General features: G+C 51.0%; 1 protein-coding gene across 1 annotated transcript in view; it reads right to left on the bottom strand.

Annotated features, from left to right (window-relative positions):
* Positions 1–5,697: 5,697 nt before the first annotated feature.
* Positions 5,698–21,108, bottom strand: part of MSN (moesin) — an 80,199-nt gene continuing 64,788 nt past the window's right edge. Inside the window, exons 4-13 of the mRNA XM_020967208.2 lie at positions 20,303–20,577; positions 20,023–20,106; positions 18,720–18,866; positions 18,064–18,160; positions 15,241–15,404; positions 12,540–12,670; positions 11,914–12,074; positions 10,280–10,372; positions 9,177–9,389; positions 5,698–7,726 (exon numbers count right to left, since the gene is read on the bottom strand). Of these exons, the coding sequence (XP_020822867.1) occupies positions 7,562–7,726; positions 9,177–9,389; positions 10,280–10,372; positions 11,914–12,074; positions 12,540–12,670; positions 15,241–15,404; positions 18,064–18,160; positions 18,720–18,866; positions 20,023–20,106; positions 20,303–20,577 (1,530 nt within the window). The 3' untranslated portion in view covers positions 5,698–7,561. The remainder of the gene's footprint in view (positions 7,727–9,176; positions 9,390–10,279; positions 10,373–11,913; positions 12,075–12,539; positions 12,671–15,240; positions 15,405–18,063; positions 18,161–18,719; positions 18,867–20,022; positions 20,107–20,302; positions 20,578–21,108) is intronic.

Below are 21,108 nucleotides of genomic sequence, written 5' to 3' on the forward strand. Positions count from 1 at the left end.
ACTGGTGGGATGGGGCAGAGGGTCATTGGAGAATAGAGAACACGAACTTGTACCAGACCCAGTCAGCATGGCTTTGTGAGATTTTTTTTTTCCTTTTTTGGTTTTGTGATTTTTCTCCAGATCTAATTAGTGATCCAGTGTCGTGAAAAGGAGTAAAGATGGGGGGGAATAAGCCAAGGTTGGGCCTTGGCAGAGCAAGACCAGCAGTAAGATAAGGGGGCAAGAGACTGGAAAATAGAGTCAAACTGATTCACCAAAGGGTCAAGATGGGGAAGGGAGAAGAGGGTAGGCAATGCAGGACTGATGGTGAAAAGAAGGGGGAAGCAATGACAAAGAATGGAGTTAGGAGTCGCAAGGGGGAGGGAGGGTACAATGACAACAGATTGTGGTGGATATTTCAGATGCATATTTCAGAATTCCCAAATAAGAAGTGGAGAATTTGTGGGTGATGGCTAGATCAAGGGTATGACCATCTCCGTGTGTGCAGCTGAGGTGGGGTGGAGCAAGAGGTCATGGGAAATGAGCAAGATGAGGAAGTGGGAGGTTGGGGTGCTTGAGGGGGAATCAGGAACGTTTGCTGAAGTCCCCTAGGATGAGGGCAGGAAGTGGGAAGGAAAGGCCTGGAGCCAGGCAGAGGGAGGGAAGGAGGAGGAAGGAGAGTGTCCTGAGGTCTCTAGGCAACAGCTGCCAGAATTTTCATTGGATGATAGATATGGACAGAGCGAACCTCAGAGCGGGCGAGATCACGGAGTGATGGACGTAGAGGGAGAGGCTCAAGTCGCAGAGGGGAGCAAGGAATAGTCCACCTCCCCTGCCTGGCCAGGGGAAGGAGCGAGACTGCAGCCGGTGCTGCAAAGGGAGGCCGGGGAGGAGGAAGGGGAGCCACAAGATGGAAGCAGTGGGAGGGGAAAGATTTAAGATGAAAGCAGATTTATTACCTATTGAGCAGACATCCCAAAGAGCTACTGGGGGGAGATTTGGGGAATGGATTAAAGGAGCCCTTTTCCCCATGGGAAGTCAACACTGAGGAGTTTAATGCTGAAAATATTTATAGTTCATATATTTCTATGTAATGCTGAAATATTTATATTTTGTATATTTATATTTTATATTTCTATTCAATGCTGAAAATGTATTTTATATAATTATATTTAATGCTGAAATATTTATATTTTCTATTTCTATTTAATACTGAAACATTTATATTTTATGTATTTCTATTTAATGCTGAAATATTTATATTTTCTATATTCATTTTTAATGCTGAAGATATTTATATTTCATATTTCTATTTAATGCTGAAATTGTTTATACTTAAGGCTGGTCAGGAAGGAGGTCATTAATCTCTATGTGACAAAAACCCGGAATCGGAGAGCTAGAAGTGACATCAGTGACAAACCCTATCTGCTCTTTTCAGTAGCCCCCACTCTGCTTGTATACATCTAATGAAGGGGAACTCATTATCTAGCAAAGCTACTCAGTCCATTTTTGTTACTGTTGTTTAGTTTTTCAGACATGTCTCACTCTCCATGACCCCATTTGGGGTTTTCTTGGCAGAGATACTGGAGTGGTTTGCCATTTCCTTCTCCAGCTCATTTTACAGATGGGGAAATTGAGGCAAACAGGGTTAAATGACTTGCCCAGGGTCACACAACTAATAAGTGTCTGAGGCTGGATTTGAACTCAGGAAGAGTCTTCCTAACTCCAGGCCTAGCACTCAATCCACTGCAGGACCACCTAGCTGCCCAGAGTCCATTTTCAGACAACTATGATTGTTTTTTTTCTTTACATCAAGCCTTTATCTGCCTCTCCGTACCCTGGTTCTTCTTCCTAGAGCCAAATGGGACAAGTGTAATACCTCTTCCCTGTGACAGTCCTTCAAGTATTTGAAGACTGTCATCTAAGTCCCCACCCACCCACCCAAGTCACTTCCAGTTCCTCCAACCAGCCCTTATATAGCATGAACTTCCTTCACCATCATGGTTGCCCTCATCTGGAACAAGATGTGGTTTGATTCGCATCAGTTTTTTGGGGGGAGCATCCTTGGCTTCTTTTTTTTTTTTTTGGTGAGGCAAACCAGGGTTAAGTGACTTACCCAGGGTCACACAGCTAGTAAGTTTCAAGTGTCTGAGGCTGGATTTGAACTCAGGTCTTTCTGACTCCAAGGCTGGAGCTCTATCCACCATCCTTGGCTTTTGGAGGAGTAGCAATAGCCTCTTGTTACTGAGAGGTTGCTGTGGTCTAATGGACAGAACAGTGGACTCAGAGACAGGAGCTCTGGCTTTGAGACCCCTGAGAACTCCCCCATAGTATATGCCTGAAGTCGGGCATAGCTGGGGATCAGGGCAATTGTTGAGGCATTATTTAGATGTCCTGAGCCCTGAATGAGGAATGTTAGGACCCAAAATGGATCCCACGTCATTGACAGGCACCGTTCAGATTGGAAATCCAGATGAGAGGATAATAGACTTAGAGATTTAGGGTTCTCAGAGGCCATCGCGTCCAATCCCCTCATTTTACAAAGCAGGAAACTCAGGCCCAGTGAAGGGACTTATCCAAGGTCATACAGCTAAGAAGCATCCGAGGTAGAATTTGAATCCAGGTCTCCAGGCATTTGGCTTACCCTGTTCCCAATGACTTAAATGCCCTCTGCTCTCCTTCCCCATCCTTTAAACCCTCCTGACTTCAAGATGAGTGCCATCTCCACTACATCATACTGCTGATTAAAGAGAATTGCTCCTGAGCTCACGACACAAACTCAGATGTTTTGCTTCCAGGGGCCGGAAAACACTAAGACCTGGGTGGGCCCTAGGAATCCAGCCAGCTACCTTGCTAGGGACTTTCCCTGCTGACACACTAATCTAGACCGTCCACTAGGGGGCAGAAGAGGCCCACTTTTCCAGAGCCCACCTAGGCTCGGCAGAGATGCCCGGAGATACTTGTTTAGCTGACCACTCCCCCTCCCCACCACCAAGTTCTCCATCTGGGCTTGGGGTGGTTTTGTCCATCTGCTTCTTCCCCAGACTGGGGGCACTTTGAGGGTGGGGCCAGCAGCTCTGCTTGACCCAGTCTCCTTGGAGTTTACTTGAGTCCTGGAATGTTATGGCAAGAAGGGACCTTTTGAGAGCTAGTCTGATGCCCTCACTGCACAGGAAGGAAACTGAGGCCCAGAAGACAGGATTTACTCAAGGTCACAGCTGAATGGGGCAGAGGTGGGGCTCAAGAGCAGCTCTCTTGACATCTAATCCAAGACCCTTTGCCTCTCCAGCCATTGTGCTGGAGATGATTCTGACAGGGGGTGACCAGCATCTGTCTGTGCCCAATTCCAAACCAGCACCCTTTCCACAATACCACGCTGCCTGTCACGGGTAATTGTGGCTTCTTGGTATGTTCATCTGATGGGTGCTTTGGCACCCTGAGGAAAGAGGCCAGATCAGAGCTTAGAGACTCACCTAACATGGGAGGTGGGGGCACAGGAGGGGAGTGATGGAGAAGAGGAGCCCTGGTCTGACTTCCAAGGAACACTGGTGGGGTAAAGGCAAAGAAAGACAGAATCTTTGGTAACTCATAGGCAGTAACCAGAGAGGACTGTGGGAGCTGAGAGGCTTCCCAAACCACAGGTTGTCCAGGGCACATGAAGCAAGATGGATGGGGAACAGACCCAGGGAGGGGTCTGAGCTGGTCCGGAGGAACTCTTCAGGAATGTCCAGGAAACCCCCTAGCCCTCTGCCAACCAGGTTGGTGCTAGTGAGACATCTCATGATGGACCTTCCCAAATGCGTGTGCCACTCACTCTGCTCCATACACAACCGAATGACTGTCTACTGGACAGTCTTCACTTTCCCACCTCCAGGCATTTGGCTCACCCCACTCCCGATGCCAATAATGCCCTCCTCTCTCCTTGACCATCCTTCAAAGCCCAAACGTGGATGCCATTTGCTGCTGAATGCTCTTCCCCAGTCAGGGACCTTTCCCTGGGATTTCATCTAGTTAGTTGTGAAACTACCTCAGGAGAGCTCCAACCTCTGGCAGAGGAGCAGGGGACAATGATGAGAGAATCCTCATCGTAACAGGAGCTATGCCACTAAGGTTCCCAAGGTGCCTTGCAGGTACGAACTAAGTTATTACTACTTGCACAGTCAGACCAGGTTACTGTCTTGGTTGGTTTTGCTGAACCATTTTTACGTCTTCAATTCTGGGACAGAAGGGCATGTATCCAGAAAAGACAGCGATGCAAAAACAAGTCTTTAAGATTTATAGCCAGAGGGACAGCACCTATGGCCTCTAGGCCACATATGGCCCTCGAGTGTGGCCCTCTGACTGAATCCAAACTTCATTCATTTATGAAGTTTGGATTCAGTCAAAGGGCCGCACTTGAGGACCTATGTGGCATGGAGGCCGCAGGTTCCCCACCCCGTGCTAGACTCAAATCCCACCACAGCCACAGATGGCCACGTCCCTGGGCAACTCTCTTCAACAGCTTTTAAAATTACACTGATTTTTGGGGACATCCTATATAAGTTTTAGAGAAGGGGCCAATTTGCATTGGTCAATGGAGTTTCCTTACCTGGGAGTTCCCTATACACTTAATTCAAGGACCAGGACAGGACCGGTCCTTATCTCTGTCCTATTCAATGATACCGTCCAAGCTTGGCCCTGAAGTAGAGTTGAGAAAATATAGCTTCCTCCATTCTTTGCAAAGGTGGTGGACTACTGGTGTAGAACATGGCATGATTTTTCTGAATTACTTCTCCCATCCCTTCTTTTTTCTTGTTTGTTACCAGGGATGGTTCGCTGGGTAGGGGAAGACGGAGCATAGCTGGAAATGAAGGCAATGATTTAAAGCAGCACTTTCTTGTAGCGGCAAAAAACTGGGCAATGGTTGAATAAGTTACGGCATATAAAGGTAGTGGACTCTAAGTGTACTGTAAAAAATGATGAAGATGGCTTCTGAGAAACCTAGAAAGACTTGTATGAACTGATGCAGAGGGAAGAAAGCAGAATCAAGACAACAATTAACGTGAAGGATAAAGGACTGTGAAAGACTTACCAACTCTGACCACCACAGTGGAACTAACCATAATTCCAGAGGACTCGTGAGCAAAGGAGCTACGAGCTCCCCACCTCCAGCTGGAGAGCTGATGGCCTCAAGGTGCCGAATGAAGTGGGGTTTGGGGGCATGGCGAATGGGAGAATTTGTTTTGTCTGCCCAGAAATACCTGTAACCGGTTTTGTGTTTCTTGCTTTCTCAATGGGAGAAGGGAGAGGTGAAAGGGAAAGAATTCAGAATTGGAAGTAAAATAAAACTGAATTCCAAAAGAAAATTTAAAAAGAAAGGCTGACAAAGAGAAAACATAGATGGTCATACACATTTTTTTTTTAAATCAAGTACTCTGGCACAAAATGTTCAGCATGTCCCTAACACGCCAATACTGTCCATGGGGTTTCCCTGGAAAGGGCATTGGAGTGCTTTGCCATTTCCTTCTCTAGAGGCAGAGGCTAAGTGACTTGCCCAGGGTCACATAGCTAGTGGCTGAGGCCACATTTTGTGACTCAGGTCACAAAATAACATAGGTGACATCCCAACCCCTACCTTTCGCCGCTGCCACCCCCAAGCTTTCGGGCCAGCCAGGGCCCTCCCTCCCACAGTAGGCATCGAATAAATGTTCCTTGAATAACTGAAACCAAGTCAAAGGGTGGGGGTAGTTTCAATTTTATTGGCACTGAAACTGAACATGATGTGAATTTAGAATAAAACCCTCCAGACAAATAACCAAAAAAAAAATTACACATAAGACGCACGCACAAAGTCTAGCCTTCTGCCCCAGCCTCCCATGGGGTGAATTACTGCCCCCAACTCTTGCCTTCAGGGATACAACATCAAGTTAACCGCTAGAAGCCTGGGCCAGCAAGAGGGCTGTTATATTTTACAGCAAAACATGAGACTTTGGAAGGAAGGCAGATGGCAGCTGTGGACCACCCCCCAATCCCCATCCCATTGCCCACTGGGGAAGGGAAGAGGGAGAAGGCCAGGCCTGTCAAACCCAGAGAAACCAAGACAGAAACAGAAAAAAAAAAAGCTGCAGAACAAATAATAATAATAATAAAACAATCTAGCGTGACCTAATGTGATGATGTCATCACTGATACGGAAAGCGTTTTACATTAATTTCCTGCAAAATATCTTCCTTATAATACAGTATACACTTTCAAGGTACAGGAGGGATGGGAGGCCAAAACACAGCCCTGCTTCAGGATGAGAATAAGAGGAAGGAGGGAATCCCCGTTTTACTAGATGGTGGGCAGGGGAAGGGTACATAATACAGGCATCATATGGGAGGGTCCTGGTGACCCCCAGCCAGCCTGGCAAAGATGGCTCAGCAGCATGCTGGGCGGGATGAGGAGGGGTAAGGTAGGAGGGGAGGGGCCAGGAGAGGCAGCCTCCCTCCTAGCACCACCCCCTTCCAGGGTTTGGGGGGGTAGAGGAGAGGGGCTGTCTGCAGGGAGCTCACTGGTGGCAGGCATGGTCCCATCCCTTCCACACACACCATAGAGATGTGTCTAGGGGGACTGGAGCATCTGTGGTGTGGAGTGGTAACATTCAATTAACCCCCTCTCACACACACCTTGGGCAATCTCCCCATGGAGGGAAGGAGGGACTGGTTGGTGGGAGCCCCTTGTCTGCTCAAGCCTTTAGGATATGGTGGATGCCACAAACCCAGGAGAGAGCTGGGTGGCCCCTTCCCCAGGACAGGGAGCTGTGGGCTACTCCCCTGGGCTTTCTGTTCAGCCTTGCTAGGGAAGGGGGGTGGGAGGGGCTGGCCCAGGTAGGGGAGAAGAAGGGACAGCCCCCAAGGCACAGGTGGCCATTCAGAAGGCCTCCTCAACAGCCCCCATAAGGCACCCAAACAGCTCCTATAAGGCACTGTTTTGCTTGGGGGCGTCGGGCGGCCAAGACTTAAAATGTTTTTTGGTGTCTTGCTTGGATCTTCCTTCCTCCCTCCCTCGCTCTCTTCCCCCCCCCCCCGGGGTGCTGAGTTGCTAAACCCAACTAACTGGGCCAGGGTCTGGGAAGGGAAATCAGGAATGGCCTTGATTTCTCTCCCCACCCAGGATGCTTTTCTCCTCTCCTGGTGGCCTGAAAGGTTTGGGGTACAGCAGGCTTGGGAAATGTCTCTCTCTGGTCTTTGGACTAAGTTCCTTTTCTCTTCCCCTATAATCCTCTCCTCCTGCCCTGCACTGAGCCACAGAAACTTGGAGAAGACCCACATGTGCCTAGACACCATGCCCTGTGGCTGGGGCTCTCTGGGAGGAAGGGGAAAGGGGCAAGGCCAGCAGTGAACCATAGGGGACAAGGACAGTCAGGGCCTGGCCTAAGCTGGCAGCTGAGGGCAAGGGAGAGGGAAGGAAGGGGTTCGAATTTCTCTCCCTCCCCCTCTCCTGTGGAGGGAGGAGGGTGCTCTGGGGTCCCTGGAGGGCCCGGCTGGTTGGTTCAGAAAGGGCAAAGGCAGGGGTGGGAGAGGTCAGAGATGGCTGGGAGCGGGGGACGGGGACCAGAGGATTACATGGACTCAAATTCATCAATTCGCTGCTTGGTGTTACCCTGGCGGATCTGACGCAGGGTCTTATACTTGTCACGCCCCAGACGCATGTTCTCTGCGTGAATCATGTCGTTGGCTGTCTTCTTGGTCTCATCCCGGGCATTGGCCAGCTCCGAGGTCAGGGCCTAGGTTGTGGGGGAGGGAGGGAAGGAGAGCAGAGGAGAAGTTCAAAAGGGCATTCTAAGTACACTGGCACGAGAGAGCCCCAGCCTGAGCCCTGGTAATGATGACGATGGCCACTCACATGTACACAGCATGTATTGACTGACAAAGAACTTTCCCTCATGACAATCCCTGAACAGGTGACAGCACAACTATTAACCTGTACATTTCCCAGTGAGGAAACTGAGGCTCAGAAAAGTGGTGACTTGCCTAGGTCACTCAGATAGTAAGTGTCGAAGCCGGAACTCGAATCCAGGTCACTTAAAAGATGGGGCGCTGCTGCTCACCTCCAGGAGAGGACAGAAAGAACGGCCTCAGAGCCACAGGAGGGCTTAGGATTCGACCGAACTTCCTGACAGAAGGGGAGGGGATGGAACACTTCTCTCTCCTGGTCCTCCCCACCCCTGCTACCCACTGCCATCATCTCTGTGCCTTTACCCATAGTCCACCCAGCATGCACCCTCCATTTCTGCTTTCGAGAATCGACTCTATCCTTCCTTCCCTTCTTTCCGGGCCCTATGTGGTGGTTACCCCTTCTCAGAAGCCATGATTCCCGTCCTGCCTCCAATTTCCCAGAGCCCTTCTCCCAGACATCTGTTCTGCCCCTTGGCAATGGTGCTTCCCATGTAATGTCGCACATCTAGCTAGCTGAGTTAGCACCTTCTCCCCCCAACTAGAATGGAACCTCCATGAGGGCAGGGGCCTTGACTCATCTACACTTAACCTCCTCCAACACCCAGAATGATGTTCTATAACGGCAACATTCACTAATGTTTGCTGAAAATAACCTTCCTCTTCCTTGGAACAGTTCTTAAAGTGAATGCACTCCCCCTTTCCACCCCTCAATTAGATCCTGAGCTCTGTATCTGTATGCCCAAGCACAGGGCCCTGGACGCAGCAGATACTTAAGAAATCTTTGGGTTCAAACTCTCCGAATTCCATTCAAGGAAAGGAAATAGCAACCAGGCTGCATGCAGGAGGTCACAGGACTCCTTTGACAAGGATTACAGACCTACAGTTGGAAGGGGCCTCAGAGGTCACCAATCTCACCTCCCCCATTTTACAGATGAGGAAACTTGAGGCCCAGAGTAACTTGCCCAGGGTCACATGGCTAAGAAGTGTCTTTGAGGTGGAATTTGAACCCAGATCTCTCTGCCTCCAAGCTCAGCACTCTCTCTACTATTATCACACTCATTAACAACTCAGTGACCTGAGCTCATCGCTTGCTCCTCCTGACCTCTCCCTTTGGCAACCTGCTCCCCACCTTCTTCTACCTGCAGACTCCCCCATCTTCTGCCCACATGCCTGACTCTGAGTGGGGCCCTGCACCCAGAGGGCATGCAGGTTGGCACTGTCGGGCAGGGAGGGTGAGCTCACTGAGCCCGTGGCCACCCCCCTCTCTCCCCCAGCTACCTTCAGGTGTTTCTGGACCCGCTCGTTCTTCTCGGCCTCAGTGGTCCGCTCTTCCTCACTGCGGTCCTTGGTGGAGGCTTCAGCCCGCAGCTCAGCACTAGCTTCAGCCGCGTTCTCATCCTGCTCATCGTCTTGCTCATTCTCATGGGGGGTGCTCATGGCATTCTTCAGCTCAGCCCGGGTCTTCTCCAGATCCTCCTGGACCATTTGGGCCTGTGTGGTAAGGCATGCCAATGTCAGCCAGGGAAAGGACCAGGAGGAGGAGACTGGACCTGGGATTTCAACTGCCAGGTGAATCAGTGCAAGTTGGCACCTTCTCTACCCAGAGCACTGGGATTTGCCCAGGGTCACACAACCAGTAGGTGTCATAGGCAAGATCTGAACCCAGGGCTTGCTGGCACCAAGGCAGACTCTCTATCCACTAGAGAATAGGTGTCAATTCCAGGCCAGCAAAACTCCCAAGGAAAACATCATTGGTAAATGTTTAACAAAAGAAAGCAAGATACAACATGACATAGATAATGTTCATTTGCAGTTTTCTTCTTCCTTTTTTTTTTGTGAGGCATTTGGGGTTAAGTGACTTGCCCAGGGTCACACAGCTACTAAGTGTCAAGAATCTGAGGCCAGATTTGAACTCAGGTCCTCCTGACTTCAGGGCTGGTGCTGTCTCTATTGCGCCACCCCCATTTGTAGTTTTCTAAGTTGATATGTGGCCAGCAGGGATCTGACCATGCACTAGAACCTAAAGGAAGACCACGAGGCAGAAGGCCCCAAGTGGAAATCAATTCCATTTATCTGAGACTTTAGAACTTGAGGGAGAGAGGTGCCTTGCAGTAACATTCCCCTTATAAGAAGGAGGAAGCTGACATTCAAAGACATCGCATGCCTTACTCAGGGGGCATGTGGCGAGGAAAGAGGCCAGAGCCAGGATATGTCCCCCCCATTAGAGCTGTGGAGGCTAGGGGTATTCAGCCTCAGAGGCCAAGCTCCAAAATCGAGTCCACGTCCTGACCCATTTTATGGAGATTGGGCCACCCCCCTGCCAGCCCTACCAGCTGGGGCTCCCCCACTCCCACCCCACCCAGTGGTGGTTCCCGCCTCACCTTCTGCTGCCACTCCACAGCCTCACTCTCCTTCTTCTGCCGGGCCATCTCCAACTGGCTGATGCGGGCTGTCAGCTCTGCCATCTCAGAGGCCTGCAGAGGGAGGTGGCCAGGGCCTACCATGAGCCTGACGGCTCTGGCCTTCCCACTCACTCCCAGCACAAAGATCTGGGGCTATCCCGCCCCAGCTTTCCCAGGACAGGTACTGGACTGCTGCTCCTCTTTGCCTCTCCAGAATCAATCAATTTATTAAGCACCTGCTATGCACCAGGCACTGGGTTAAACACTGGAAGGGACCCAAGGAGAATAAGGACAGCCAAGCCACTGGAAGGCCCCAAAAGCAACTGGGCTAAACTCCCAACTCAGTCTCCTCCTTGCCTTGATGTTTGTGTATAACCCATACTCTTGGGTCTGGTGCCCAAGGCCCCCCACAGTCTGTTCCCCTAGATGCCAAGTTCAGGGGGACTTCAGAGGAATCTAGTCCAAGCCCTACTGCCCTCACGAGGTCCCTCTGCCACACCATAGTCCTGCCAAGCTGACCCTCTGGTCACAGAATCTCTGAGCCACTCACTCTCACCTCCCTGTTCGAATGTGGCCCAAGAGTGGGCGGGGCTTTTTGGTGGCCACGTCACGCTGTTGACTTACTCAGCCCAAGACTTCCACACAAACTGTGGTCTAAGCTTTCAGATTTTTGCATCCTTGAGACTAGCAGAGTCTGGCATAGGCCTGGGCACTCCAGGGGCACTCCACAGAGATCTGACCTTCACTGATCACACGAAAACCTCTTCCTTCTATCCTACAGACCCTGTATGTGGAGCTGGACACTAGCTTACAGCCTAGGCCCCTCACCAAGCTTGGGCATGTTAAGTAACATGCTGAGGGTCACACAGGCCTTAAGCAGTGGAGATGAGATTTTGGCCAGATCCTCTGACTTCAAAGGCAGTGAGAGCAAGCTGCTGGGCCTCTCACCTGGGGAAGCTCACTGCTACTGTCTCACATGCCTGCTGTGCCCTGCCCTGCCCTGCCCTGCCCCCTGAGACCTCCACCTGGAGACGATGGAGTCAGGGCCCCCCTCCCCCCTTGCAGCTGTTGCTCACTGTGTCTGAGAGGTGCTGCAATCTGGCCTAGCTATGGACACCCTGCCTTACCCACAGGGACAAAGTTCTGTCCTTCACTGTGTATACCAGCCCACATGTGGGTGCACATACACGCTCACACACACATGCTCACACACACACATGCACATAATACTACTATGTGCTCACACACTCATGCACCCTCACATACATGCTCACACATACCCCCTCACATTTATACACACTCATAAACACACACTCTCACACACGTGGACATCCACTCATGCACATGCACATTCATACATATACACACACACACACACACACACACCCCTCTTCATACACATACACACGGACATCCGTAGTTATACACACACACATACATGCTCACACACATTCACATATACATACACATACACACACACTCCTACAGACATCCACATTCATACACACATAAACTCACATGCGTGCACACACTCACACATACATGCTCACACACAGATATCTATACTCACACTCATGTACACCCCCCCCAGTGAGCATGCTGGGTGACCTTACCAGCTGCTCCTGGGTCTTCTTTTGGTCCCGAGAGGCCCGGAGCAGGGCCTCTTTGGCCTCCTCAGCCTCCTGACGCTCCTTGGCCAGCTTTTCAGCCTCATCCTGGGCTCGCTTCCGCTCCTCTTCCAGCTCCAGAGCTTTCCGAGTCTGCTCTTCCAGTTCTGGATGGAAGAAGGCAGAGGATGAGGCAAAGGACATCCCTCCCCCAACCCCCCCGCCACCCTCTACACGTGGCTGCGCCCATTTCTGGAGCCCCAAACTCTCCGAGTTGGCAGGAACCCAATCATACCTGACCAAGCACGCTGATTTCCCCCAACAAGGAGGGGTCAGCCAGCCTCTTCTCAAGGGCCTCCTGCTTGAAGGCAGTGGCAGGGAGCTCACTACCTGAGGATGTAGCCCATTCTCCTCATTGGGAGTTTTCTCAGCCTTTCCACACCATCACCTACCCCCCACCCTCCTTCAAGCCCCTCCCCAGGAGGGATCCCTGAAGAGACTCAATCACAGTGGCATAATGGACAAGGGCCCCAGCTGGCTCCTCCAATGAGGCAATGAGTCCCACACCCCATAGCCTCAGGGGCTCTATCATCCCTTGGCCTTCCCCCCCCCTCCACAAGGCCATTAGATACCTAGCTGAGCTTTCTTGGTCTGTTCCTCAATCTGCCTCAGTTTCTCCATCAGCTCCTCCTTCTCCCTCTCGATCTTTTCCTTCTCCTTCTCAGCCAGCTCTCGCTTCTTCTTTTCATTCTCCAGGAGGGCCCTGGAGGGGCAGGGGGAAGGCAGGGGAACAGAATGGGAAACAGCAAGCACTTAGCAACACTTAGCTCCACTAAGAAGAAGCTGGGCCCCCAACATGGCAGGCACCACGTCCCTGGCTCCAGCCAGGAGCTCCTGGCTGGGGAGTCCTTTCAATCCAGCTCAACAAACATCTATTAAACAGTGACTGTGCTTAGCTGTGGGGAAGGCAGGGGGCAAGGGGGAAGAGCCAGAGGTCACAAGGAATATTTTCTCCCAAATAAGCATAAGGCAAGGCAGAGTGTGAGGCGGGCCAGGGCGAGTGCAGACCAAACACTTCAGGGAAATTTGAGAAAAGATTTCCCCAATTTCCAGCTGAGATCGTAGGCTCCTAGATCTAGGGTTTGTGTGTATGTATGTGAGGGGGTGTGTGCATGAGCGTGTATGTGAGGGTGTGAACGTGTAAGTGAGGGTGTAAGCGTGTGTGTGAGGGTGTGTGTGAGGGTGTGTGTGAGCTATAAGGGAGGGTGTGAGAGTGTGAGTCTGTGTGTGAGGGTGTGTATGTGCATGTGTGTGAACACATGAGTGTTATGTGCGTGTGTGAATGTGTATGTGTGTGCACCTGCATATTGATCAGAGACCAAGTAGACCTACTCCTTCATCTGACAGAAGAGTAAACAGGCCCAGGGAGGGGAAGTGACTTGTCCAACGTCTCAACAGGCATCTAGATCTAGGGCCGGAAAGAACCCCAGAGGCCAGCTAGGCTGACCTCATTTTAGAGTTCAGTAAACTGAGGCCCACATAAGTAAAATGATTTTCCCCATGGTCACAGAGGTAATAGGAGAGACAAGACTTGAAATCAGATCCTGTGATTCCAGGGAAGCCTCCCCAGACCCAAGGTTGAGCCCTGAAGAAGGGATTCTAAAAGGCAGAGATGAGGAAGGAACCCATTCCAAGCCCAGCTCTCCCTCAGCCCTCCTCCCTGCCTCCCACTCAATCTTGGAGCATAACTGAGGCATTCATCACCCCAGGCCCACTGGCGGAACGCACACAGTGGAGCAGGGTTGTTCTCCTACATCTGCAGAGGTCATGGTGTGACCTTGGGAAAGTCATTTCTCCCTAGACCTTGTTTTTGTCTTATTCAATTCAATGAAGGACCTACTACGTGTCAGTCTCAGCTGAGTGGTGGCATCGGAAGCCAGATTCTAAGGCAGGGGTGGGGAACCTTCGTCTTGAGGCTACATGTAGCCCTCTAGGTCCTCAAGTGCAGCCCTTTGACTGAATCCAAACTTCACAGAACAAATCCCTTTAATAAAAACATTTGTTCTGTAAAACCTGGACTCAGTCAAAAGGCCGAACCTGAGGACCTAAAAGGCCGCACACAGCCTTGAGACCACAGGTTCCCCAGCCCTGTCTAGGGGACCAAGAAGGGAGGGGGCTGTGGACAACGGCCCCCAGCAGCTTCTTCTAGGAGGGTGACGGCACAAAGGGATGATGGCTTGAAGAGCCCCTGATGGCAGGGTCAAGGGAAGATTTAAGGTTGGCAACACAGAAGGGGCCAGTGTGGACAAGGAGAGGCTAAAGATTAGGGGGGAAAAAATCACAAGGGATTGTGCCCACAGCAGCCACATTTACTTCCTTTCAGTTGAGGGGTGAGGGACTACAGGAGTGGAATGGTTTGATTTCACTGATCTTCTTTCAGGATGGTGGGGGCCTGGGAAATGGGCTAATGATGACTGAGGTCCTTTCCATCTCAATCTATGTTCCTAAGATAGAGTTCAAAGCCCGCCTCTGCTATTTCCTGTGTATCTGGGCTTCAAGCCAGGGAGACCTTGGCTAGTCAGCCTCTTGACAGCCTTCATTAAGCACCTACTATGTGCTAGGAACCAGGGGAAACTGCAGGCTTTCCAGAGTTCCATCTAGTGGGCAGTTATAAACACAGCTTGTAATAATAGCGCGATAACAGCAATAATAATAATGATGATGATAATGGTGATATTTCTCTAGCACTTTAAGGTCTGCAAAGCGCTTTATAATCATTATCTTATTTGATCCTCACAACAATCCTGGGAGGTAGGTACCATTATTATCCCCATTGTATAGCTGGGGAAAACTGAGGCACACAGTGCCTCATAAAGTGAGTGAAGTGACTTGAGCTTCCTGATTTCAAGCCCTCTGTGCACTACGGTGCTCCCCCCCACCCTGTGCATTCTAAACACCCCAAATTACATGTGGCTAAGTGACCACTTTCCACCCTCCAAACAGGTTCAAGTCCTTTCCGGGCCTTGCTCACAGAACTGGGATCACGCCTGTGCCACCAGTGGGCTACCTGTGTGTCCACTGACCCATCGGGAGTCTTCCCAGACCCCCTCTCTTTCCCCCAGCCATTCTTCATTCCATGGCATCTCCCTCATGAGAACATAAGGGACCGGCACCGAGTAGGTGCTTTAATCAATATTTTATGCTGCTTCTCATTTGACGAGTGACTTCCTTCCTATGGGTCCCATGTTCCTGGGCCTCCTTTCCTCACGGAAGGGCTCCTCCCACCCACGCCTTGTGCGAGGCCCCACGCCACCCCCAAAGCTTGGCACTCGCCTCTCCATCTGCTTCTGGTGTTTCTCCTCCCGGGCCTGGGCCTTCATCTGCTGCACCTCAATGGTGTCTGGTTTGCGGCGCCGCATGTACAGCTCGTGGTTCCCCATGCACAGCGCCAGGATGCGCTTGTTAATGCGGAGACGAGGGGCGTAGAAGACAAAGTCCTGGTGGTGGCGTGGGAGGGAGGAGGGAAGAAAAGGAGAATGATCTTGAGGAGGCCAAGGCCAAGAACAGACAACATAGGGGCAGCTAGGTGGTGAGGTGGATAGAGCTCCGGCCTTGTAGTCAGGAGGACCTGAGTTCAAATGCAGCCTCAGACACTTGACATTTACTAGCCGTGTGACCCTGGGGCAATCACTTAACCCTGATTACCTCTCCAAAAAGAAAAAAAAAAGACAACATGGTGTGGCAAAAGAACCCTGAATCTGGATTGTAAAGACCTAGCCTTGAGTCCAGACTCTGACATTTGTGAGTCACACTGCCCCTAGGTATGAGTCACTCAGCTTCCCTCAGGCTCAGTTTCCCTATGTGGCTTCCTTTACTATCTATGGACCTCACTGGGTTGTTGTCAGAAAAGGATCCAGTTAGGATAAGGGACTGGACCTCTGCTGTCACTGAAAACTCCATCCACCAACACAGGCGAGCACCTGCTCTGTTATCTGAAGCACCAGGAGGTTAGGTGACTCTCCCAGGGTCTTACAGCCAGTTAATTACCTGTCAGAGGCAGGACTTCCTGGCTCTGAGGCTGGCTCTCTAGCCACTATGCCCAGTTTGTGAGCCAAAGATTATAACTGCATCGTTATCTGCAAAGCAGGGGAGGGCCTTGAGTTCTTATCAGCCTTGGCATCACAGAGGCCTCTGTCTTTGAGCCCTAGCTTTTCCGAAGGCAGTTACACCAGGGTAGCCGGCATGCTACCAGCTAGGGTCTTATCATTACAGGTGACGCTCTCGAATTTGTTTGCAAGAAAATATCAATATACCTATGTTTCATTTCTTCAAAAATGGTTAATGTGGGTCACATTGGGTCAGGTGACCCAAGACGAGGAGGGATAGCTAATGAACTGGATGAAAACTCTGGATCCAAAATCTATGCTGATGAGCTCGGGAGAAGCCAAGCTAGTCCTGGGCTTGGGTTATAAAACCGATCAAGCACAGAGGAAATGTGGTTAGACAGCAGTTGGTGAGGAAGAAGATCTGGGGGTTTTAATGGGCCGCAAGCACAGTGAGTCAGCAGCATGACTTGTGAACCCCCCAGACCAAAATCATTATTATCATTTTTTTTTTACCATAGCACAGAAGTGGAAAACCAACGAACGCCTATCAGTTGAACCAAATGTGGCATTTGAATGAAATGAAAATAGAATTCCACCGTAACAAAGTGACAAATACAAAGAATTCGGATACAGACAAAGCCTAAAGGCGGCTAAGCCCAGAATGGTCACGCTGCCCATTCTTGGTCATGGAGGATGTGGGAGTGGCTGTGCTTCCCCACGTTTAACAAAGAAGTGGGGGAAGGGGGGAAGGCAGGGTGCTAGGGGAGTGTTGCATACTCTGCCCAATATGGTTAACCTATTGGTCGATGTTTCCTTTCTTTGTTCCAAGAGGATGGTTTACAGAGCTGTGGGAGATGGATTGGGAAGTGACTTATAAATGGTATAAAACCAGAAAAAGCATGAAGTAAAGCTTCAAATTGAAAAATCCATTTGAAAATCATGAAATACTGCCCGGTGGGTAAAGAGAAGGTGCCTGGCACAGCGAGAGAGAGCCCAGGCATGGAATCAGTGGGAGCTGGGGACAAGTCCCAGCTGGGATAGGCACTGCCACACGGTCCTGGGCAGCAGGCGGGATGGTGGCCCATCTGCCCTGCACATCTGCACTGGGAGAGGGAGCCGCTTATACCAATGGAGACACCTCAGGCTGGGCCAAAGAGAAAAAACTGATGTCAGGGCAGGCCCGAGCCCAAACAACAGGCCACAGTCCAGGTTCTCAGGGCCCTCTCACGGCGGGGAGGGAGGGTAAGGCCAGGCCAGATGACTCCTCAATGAGTGGGTGGCAAAGGGGATTCCTTGGCATGGGTGGGACCTGATGGCCTCTGTCCAAGTGGGCAAGTCTAAGATCCTGTCCCAGTGATGGAAGGGATCTGATCGCTCTAGGTCCCTCCCCCAGTCCCCCCATCTAGGATGGGAGACAGCACTGAAGTCTTCTGCCTGCTGGCCCTGTGGCCACACCCGTGTTCAAGGCAGGGGCTATAACAGCCAACTCCTTTCTGCCTCACTCTTTTAGATCTGGGTGGCTTGGGCCGCCCTGTGCTCACAGCTACAGATGTCCAACCTGGCAGCAAGATCGCCAGGCTTAGAATCACAGGACATAGCACAACAATGCTGTGAGGAGGAGGGATGGAACCCAGAGGGCAGCTGGCCCAATGCCTTCACATTTTACAGAGAAGGAAACTGAGGCACCTTGGGAGGGGAAGGGACTTGCCCAAAGTCCCACATGGAGCTGGAAGAGAACTCAAGTACAACCCCCCTCATTTTAAGAGGGGGAAACTGAGGTTCATAAAATCTAAGTGGCTTACCCATTGTCAAACTTGGGGCTTCTGACTCCACATCAAATATTCTTTCTACTCCATCATCTTGCCTGCCTTCCTCCCAGTCCTAGAAACTTTTTCATTTACCCTCTTTCCTGTCCCAAATTCCCTCTCTGTTCTTTACTCCCTAAAAGAACATTTTTAAAAATCCAGTCATGTCATTGGTTTTTGTCACTGCCTTGTCATCCTGGGGCCAAGCAGGCCTGGATCTGACCAGGGGGGCAAAGGTCACTTACCGGAGCTTTCTTGTCAATTGGCTTGATGACAAATTTCTTATCGTTGAAGGAAATGTTTCTGATTTCGCTCCAGGGGAAGCCAATCTTGGGAGTCAGCCTGGAGAAGGAGGCATAGAGAAGATCAGGGCCTAAAGGAGCCCCAGCACCTGCACTGCCTTAGCAAGCGCTCTCCACCCAACAGCCTCAGGAGGTGGGAACTGCAGCCGGGCAGAGGTCGGCCCGGGCTCCCATGGCTGGCAAGTGACGCCAGGGCTGAAACTCAGATCTTCTGGTCCCAACCGAGCCCAGCATGCTCTCTTCTTGGTCAGGCTGGAGCAAAATCCCCCCAAGAGTCCTTGTGTTTTGTATGGGTGGGGTGGGAAGGGCAGAGGGGAAGGAGAGAAGAGAAGAGCCCAAAAAGAGATCTACGGTCTCCACAGGGTTGTTGTGGAATAAATCTGGTCAATAACGCTTCCAGGTGACATGAGAAAGACATGAAGACAGTTATATTGTCTCCTGGCCTGGACATCAACTGGATGTTGGCCCAAGGTATACGCCCACCTAGAGGCAGGGGGATGGATGCAATGACATCCCTCCCTCAGTATTCTGGCCTAGAGGGCCCTGGTGAGCAATCAGAGTGGGCAGGAGGAATGGGGACAGGCCTGGGCCTTCCTTACCTGTCGTTCTGCTCGTAGATATTGAGTCCCAGGGCATCCACACCCAGCCACAGCTCGGAACCCTTCTTGTTCTTGATGTTGAAGTAATTCACCCCATACATCTCCAGGTCCTGAGCTATCTTCAGATATTCCAGGACAGCGTCTTCCCTGAAAGCCAAGGAAGGATGCACACACATGCTGGGACTACTGGAATCCCCTAAACACCCTTGCTTCCTCTTCTCCCTCATCCATCCTTCACACTACATGTCAGAAGGAGCCGCCACAGGGGCAGCTAGGTGGCGCAGTGAATAGAGCTCTGGCCTTGGAGTCAGGAGGACCTGAGTTCAAATCCAGCCTCAGACACTTAACACTCACGAAAGCTATGTGACCCTGGGCAAGTCACTTAACACTGATTGCCTCACCAAAAAAAAAAAAAAAGAAGAAGAAGGAGCCTCCTTCACCATAAACCTGCACTTGTCAGTGCCTGGTAGGCTCAGGGTGTCTCACAGGGCAAAAATCAAACTCTTGTCTAGCATTCAGGGCCTTCCAATACCTGGTCCCACCCTCTCCTTCTCACTCACATCACTTCCATTGCATACAATCTCTACTTCTGTCAAACCTACGTGACCTCCACTCTCTTCTAAACGCCCACTGAGCTCTACTGCCCACACTGTTCCCTACACCGGAAATGTCTTCACAGAAGCAGAAGTAGAGTAGAAAGGCACTAGGGAAGTTGAGTCCAGGCTTCCAACCCTCCCCTTTACAGAGGGGAAGACTGAGGCCCAAGGAAGCTAAGGCACTTGCCAAAGGGCATATGGGGAAGTAACAGCTGGGATTCCAGCTGGCGTCTTTCAGCTCCAGATCTCCCGCTGCTCTCTCCCTTTTCCCTCCTTACCTACTGAATGTCTAGTACCAGCCCTCAAAATCTCTCCCTGATCCTCTCTGTTGTCCAACATTCCACCCCCCCCACACACACACACCCTCCAGACTTCCTGGTGCACTTTTCCCTGAATCTCCCTGAGGGACTTAGGATCTTGCCTTATTCTGGATAGTTGCTATTATTAGACTGGAAGCTCCTCAAGGGCAGGGACTCTTCTGCCTTTTAGCTCCTGGCGCACAGTAAATGCTTAATAAATGTTTGAATGATTGAGCGATCTGCTTGTATTCTTTGCCCTTACTAGACTGTGAGCTCCCCAAAGACAGGGCCCTCTGCCAATGCCCAACCCAGGGAATTTCATGCATGGGGTGTTAAAACAAACACGACTGGGCCAAGCCACCTGGGCCAGGCATGAGGGTGGCCAGAGGGCAGGGCCGGCTGCCTTACCTCAGCATGCCTCGGTGCTCCTCATGCCACACCTGGATCCTCTCCTCCCACTGGTCTTTGTTCAGCTTGTGCTGCTCCAAGACTCTACAAAGAAAGCCAAGAGTTAAAAGGTTAAGGCCCAGCTCGAAGCATGTCTATAGCAGGGAAGGATTTCTGAAGCATTTTCCCCGCGACCATTTGGGGAGATTTGAGGTATATTTTCTCTCCATTTTACAGAGGGGAAAAGTGAAGCTTAAGCAAGTAAGAGAGGAAGAGGATCTCCTGGCCCTTCCGGTCATACCTCTGGGGCAGCAGCTTGTCCCCAGCTAAGTAGCCAGCCTTGTGCACCTCCTTGTTAAAGTCACCATACTTGGACTGGACCGCGTAGGAGGCCAGCAAGACGGCGGTCTCCGGGGGGCAGTAGATGTCATCATTGAGGATGCCCTCCTTCACTTGCAGGAAGAAGAGGCGCTGGGTGATGTCCTGAATCAGCTCCTCCGACACGTCCTCAGGGTAAAACTTAGCCCGGAATTTGAAGAGCAGGGGGCTCTCCTTCCGCACGTCCTGGGCCGTCACCTGAGATCGGGAAAACAAGCTTAGGAAAAAAGTCCCTCTCCGGAGTCACCTCTTCTGTGCCCGCTGCCTCCAGGCAGCCAGTTCTCTCAAGGATACTGAGAGAGGCTTGAGCAGATGCGTGTGAAGCGATGGGTAGCAAAGACAGAGTAACTAAGATAAGCCCCATGCACCTACATGACAGATAAGTGACAGCTGAATTCTGATCAATTACACAAGACTGCTTCTACAGAAGTCAGGGTAAAATGCACATGGCTCTTGGCATAGAGGGAGGGGACCACAGGTACAGAATGGTGCATACGCTGCCAGACACGGCTGCCTCATCAGACAATTTTGCTTAAATGCACAAGGGAGTGGATGTTGAGGAAAGAATGATGTGAAACTAAAACAAAAGGAATGAAACAAAAGAAGGTGATCAAAGGCCACACAGCCATTCCAAAAAGATGGAAAGATGGTACCAGACAGGAATGAGGCAATGCCCCCTCCTGGGGGCATGCAGTCCTGTGATCCAGACCCTTCCAATCAGAAAGTGCT

The sequence above is a fragment of the Phascolarctos cinereus genome, unplaced genomic scaffold (assembly GCF_003287225.1).
Source record: "Phascolarctos cinereus isolate Bilbo 61053 unplaced genomic scaffold, phaCin_HiC Scaffold_8;HRSCAF=390, whole genome shotgun sequence".
In the NCBI taxonomy this organism is placed as follows: domain Eukaryota; kingdom Metazoa; phylum Chordata; class Mammalia; order Diprotodontia; family Phascolarctidae; genus Phascolarctos; species Phascolarctos cinereus.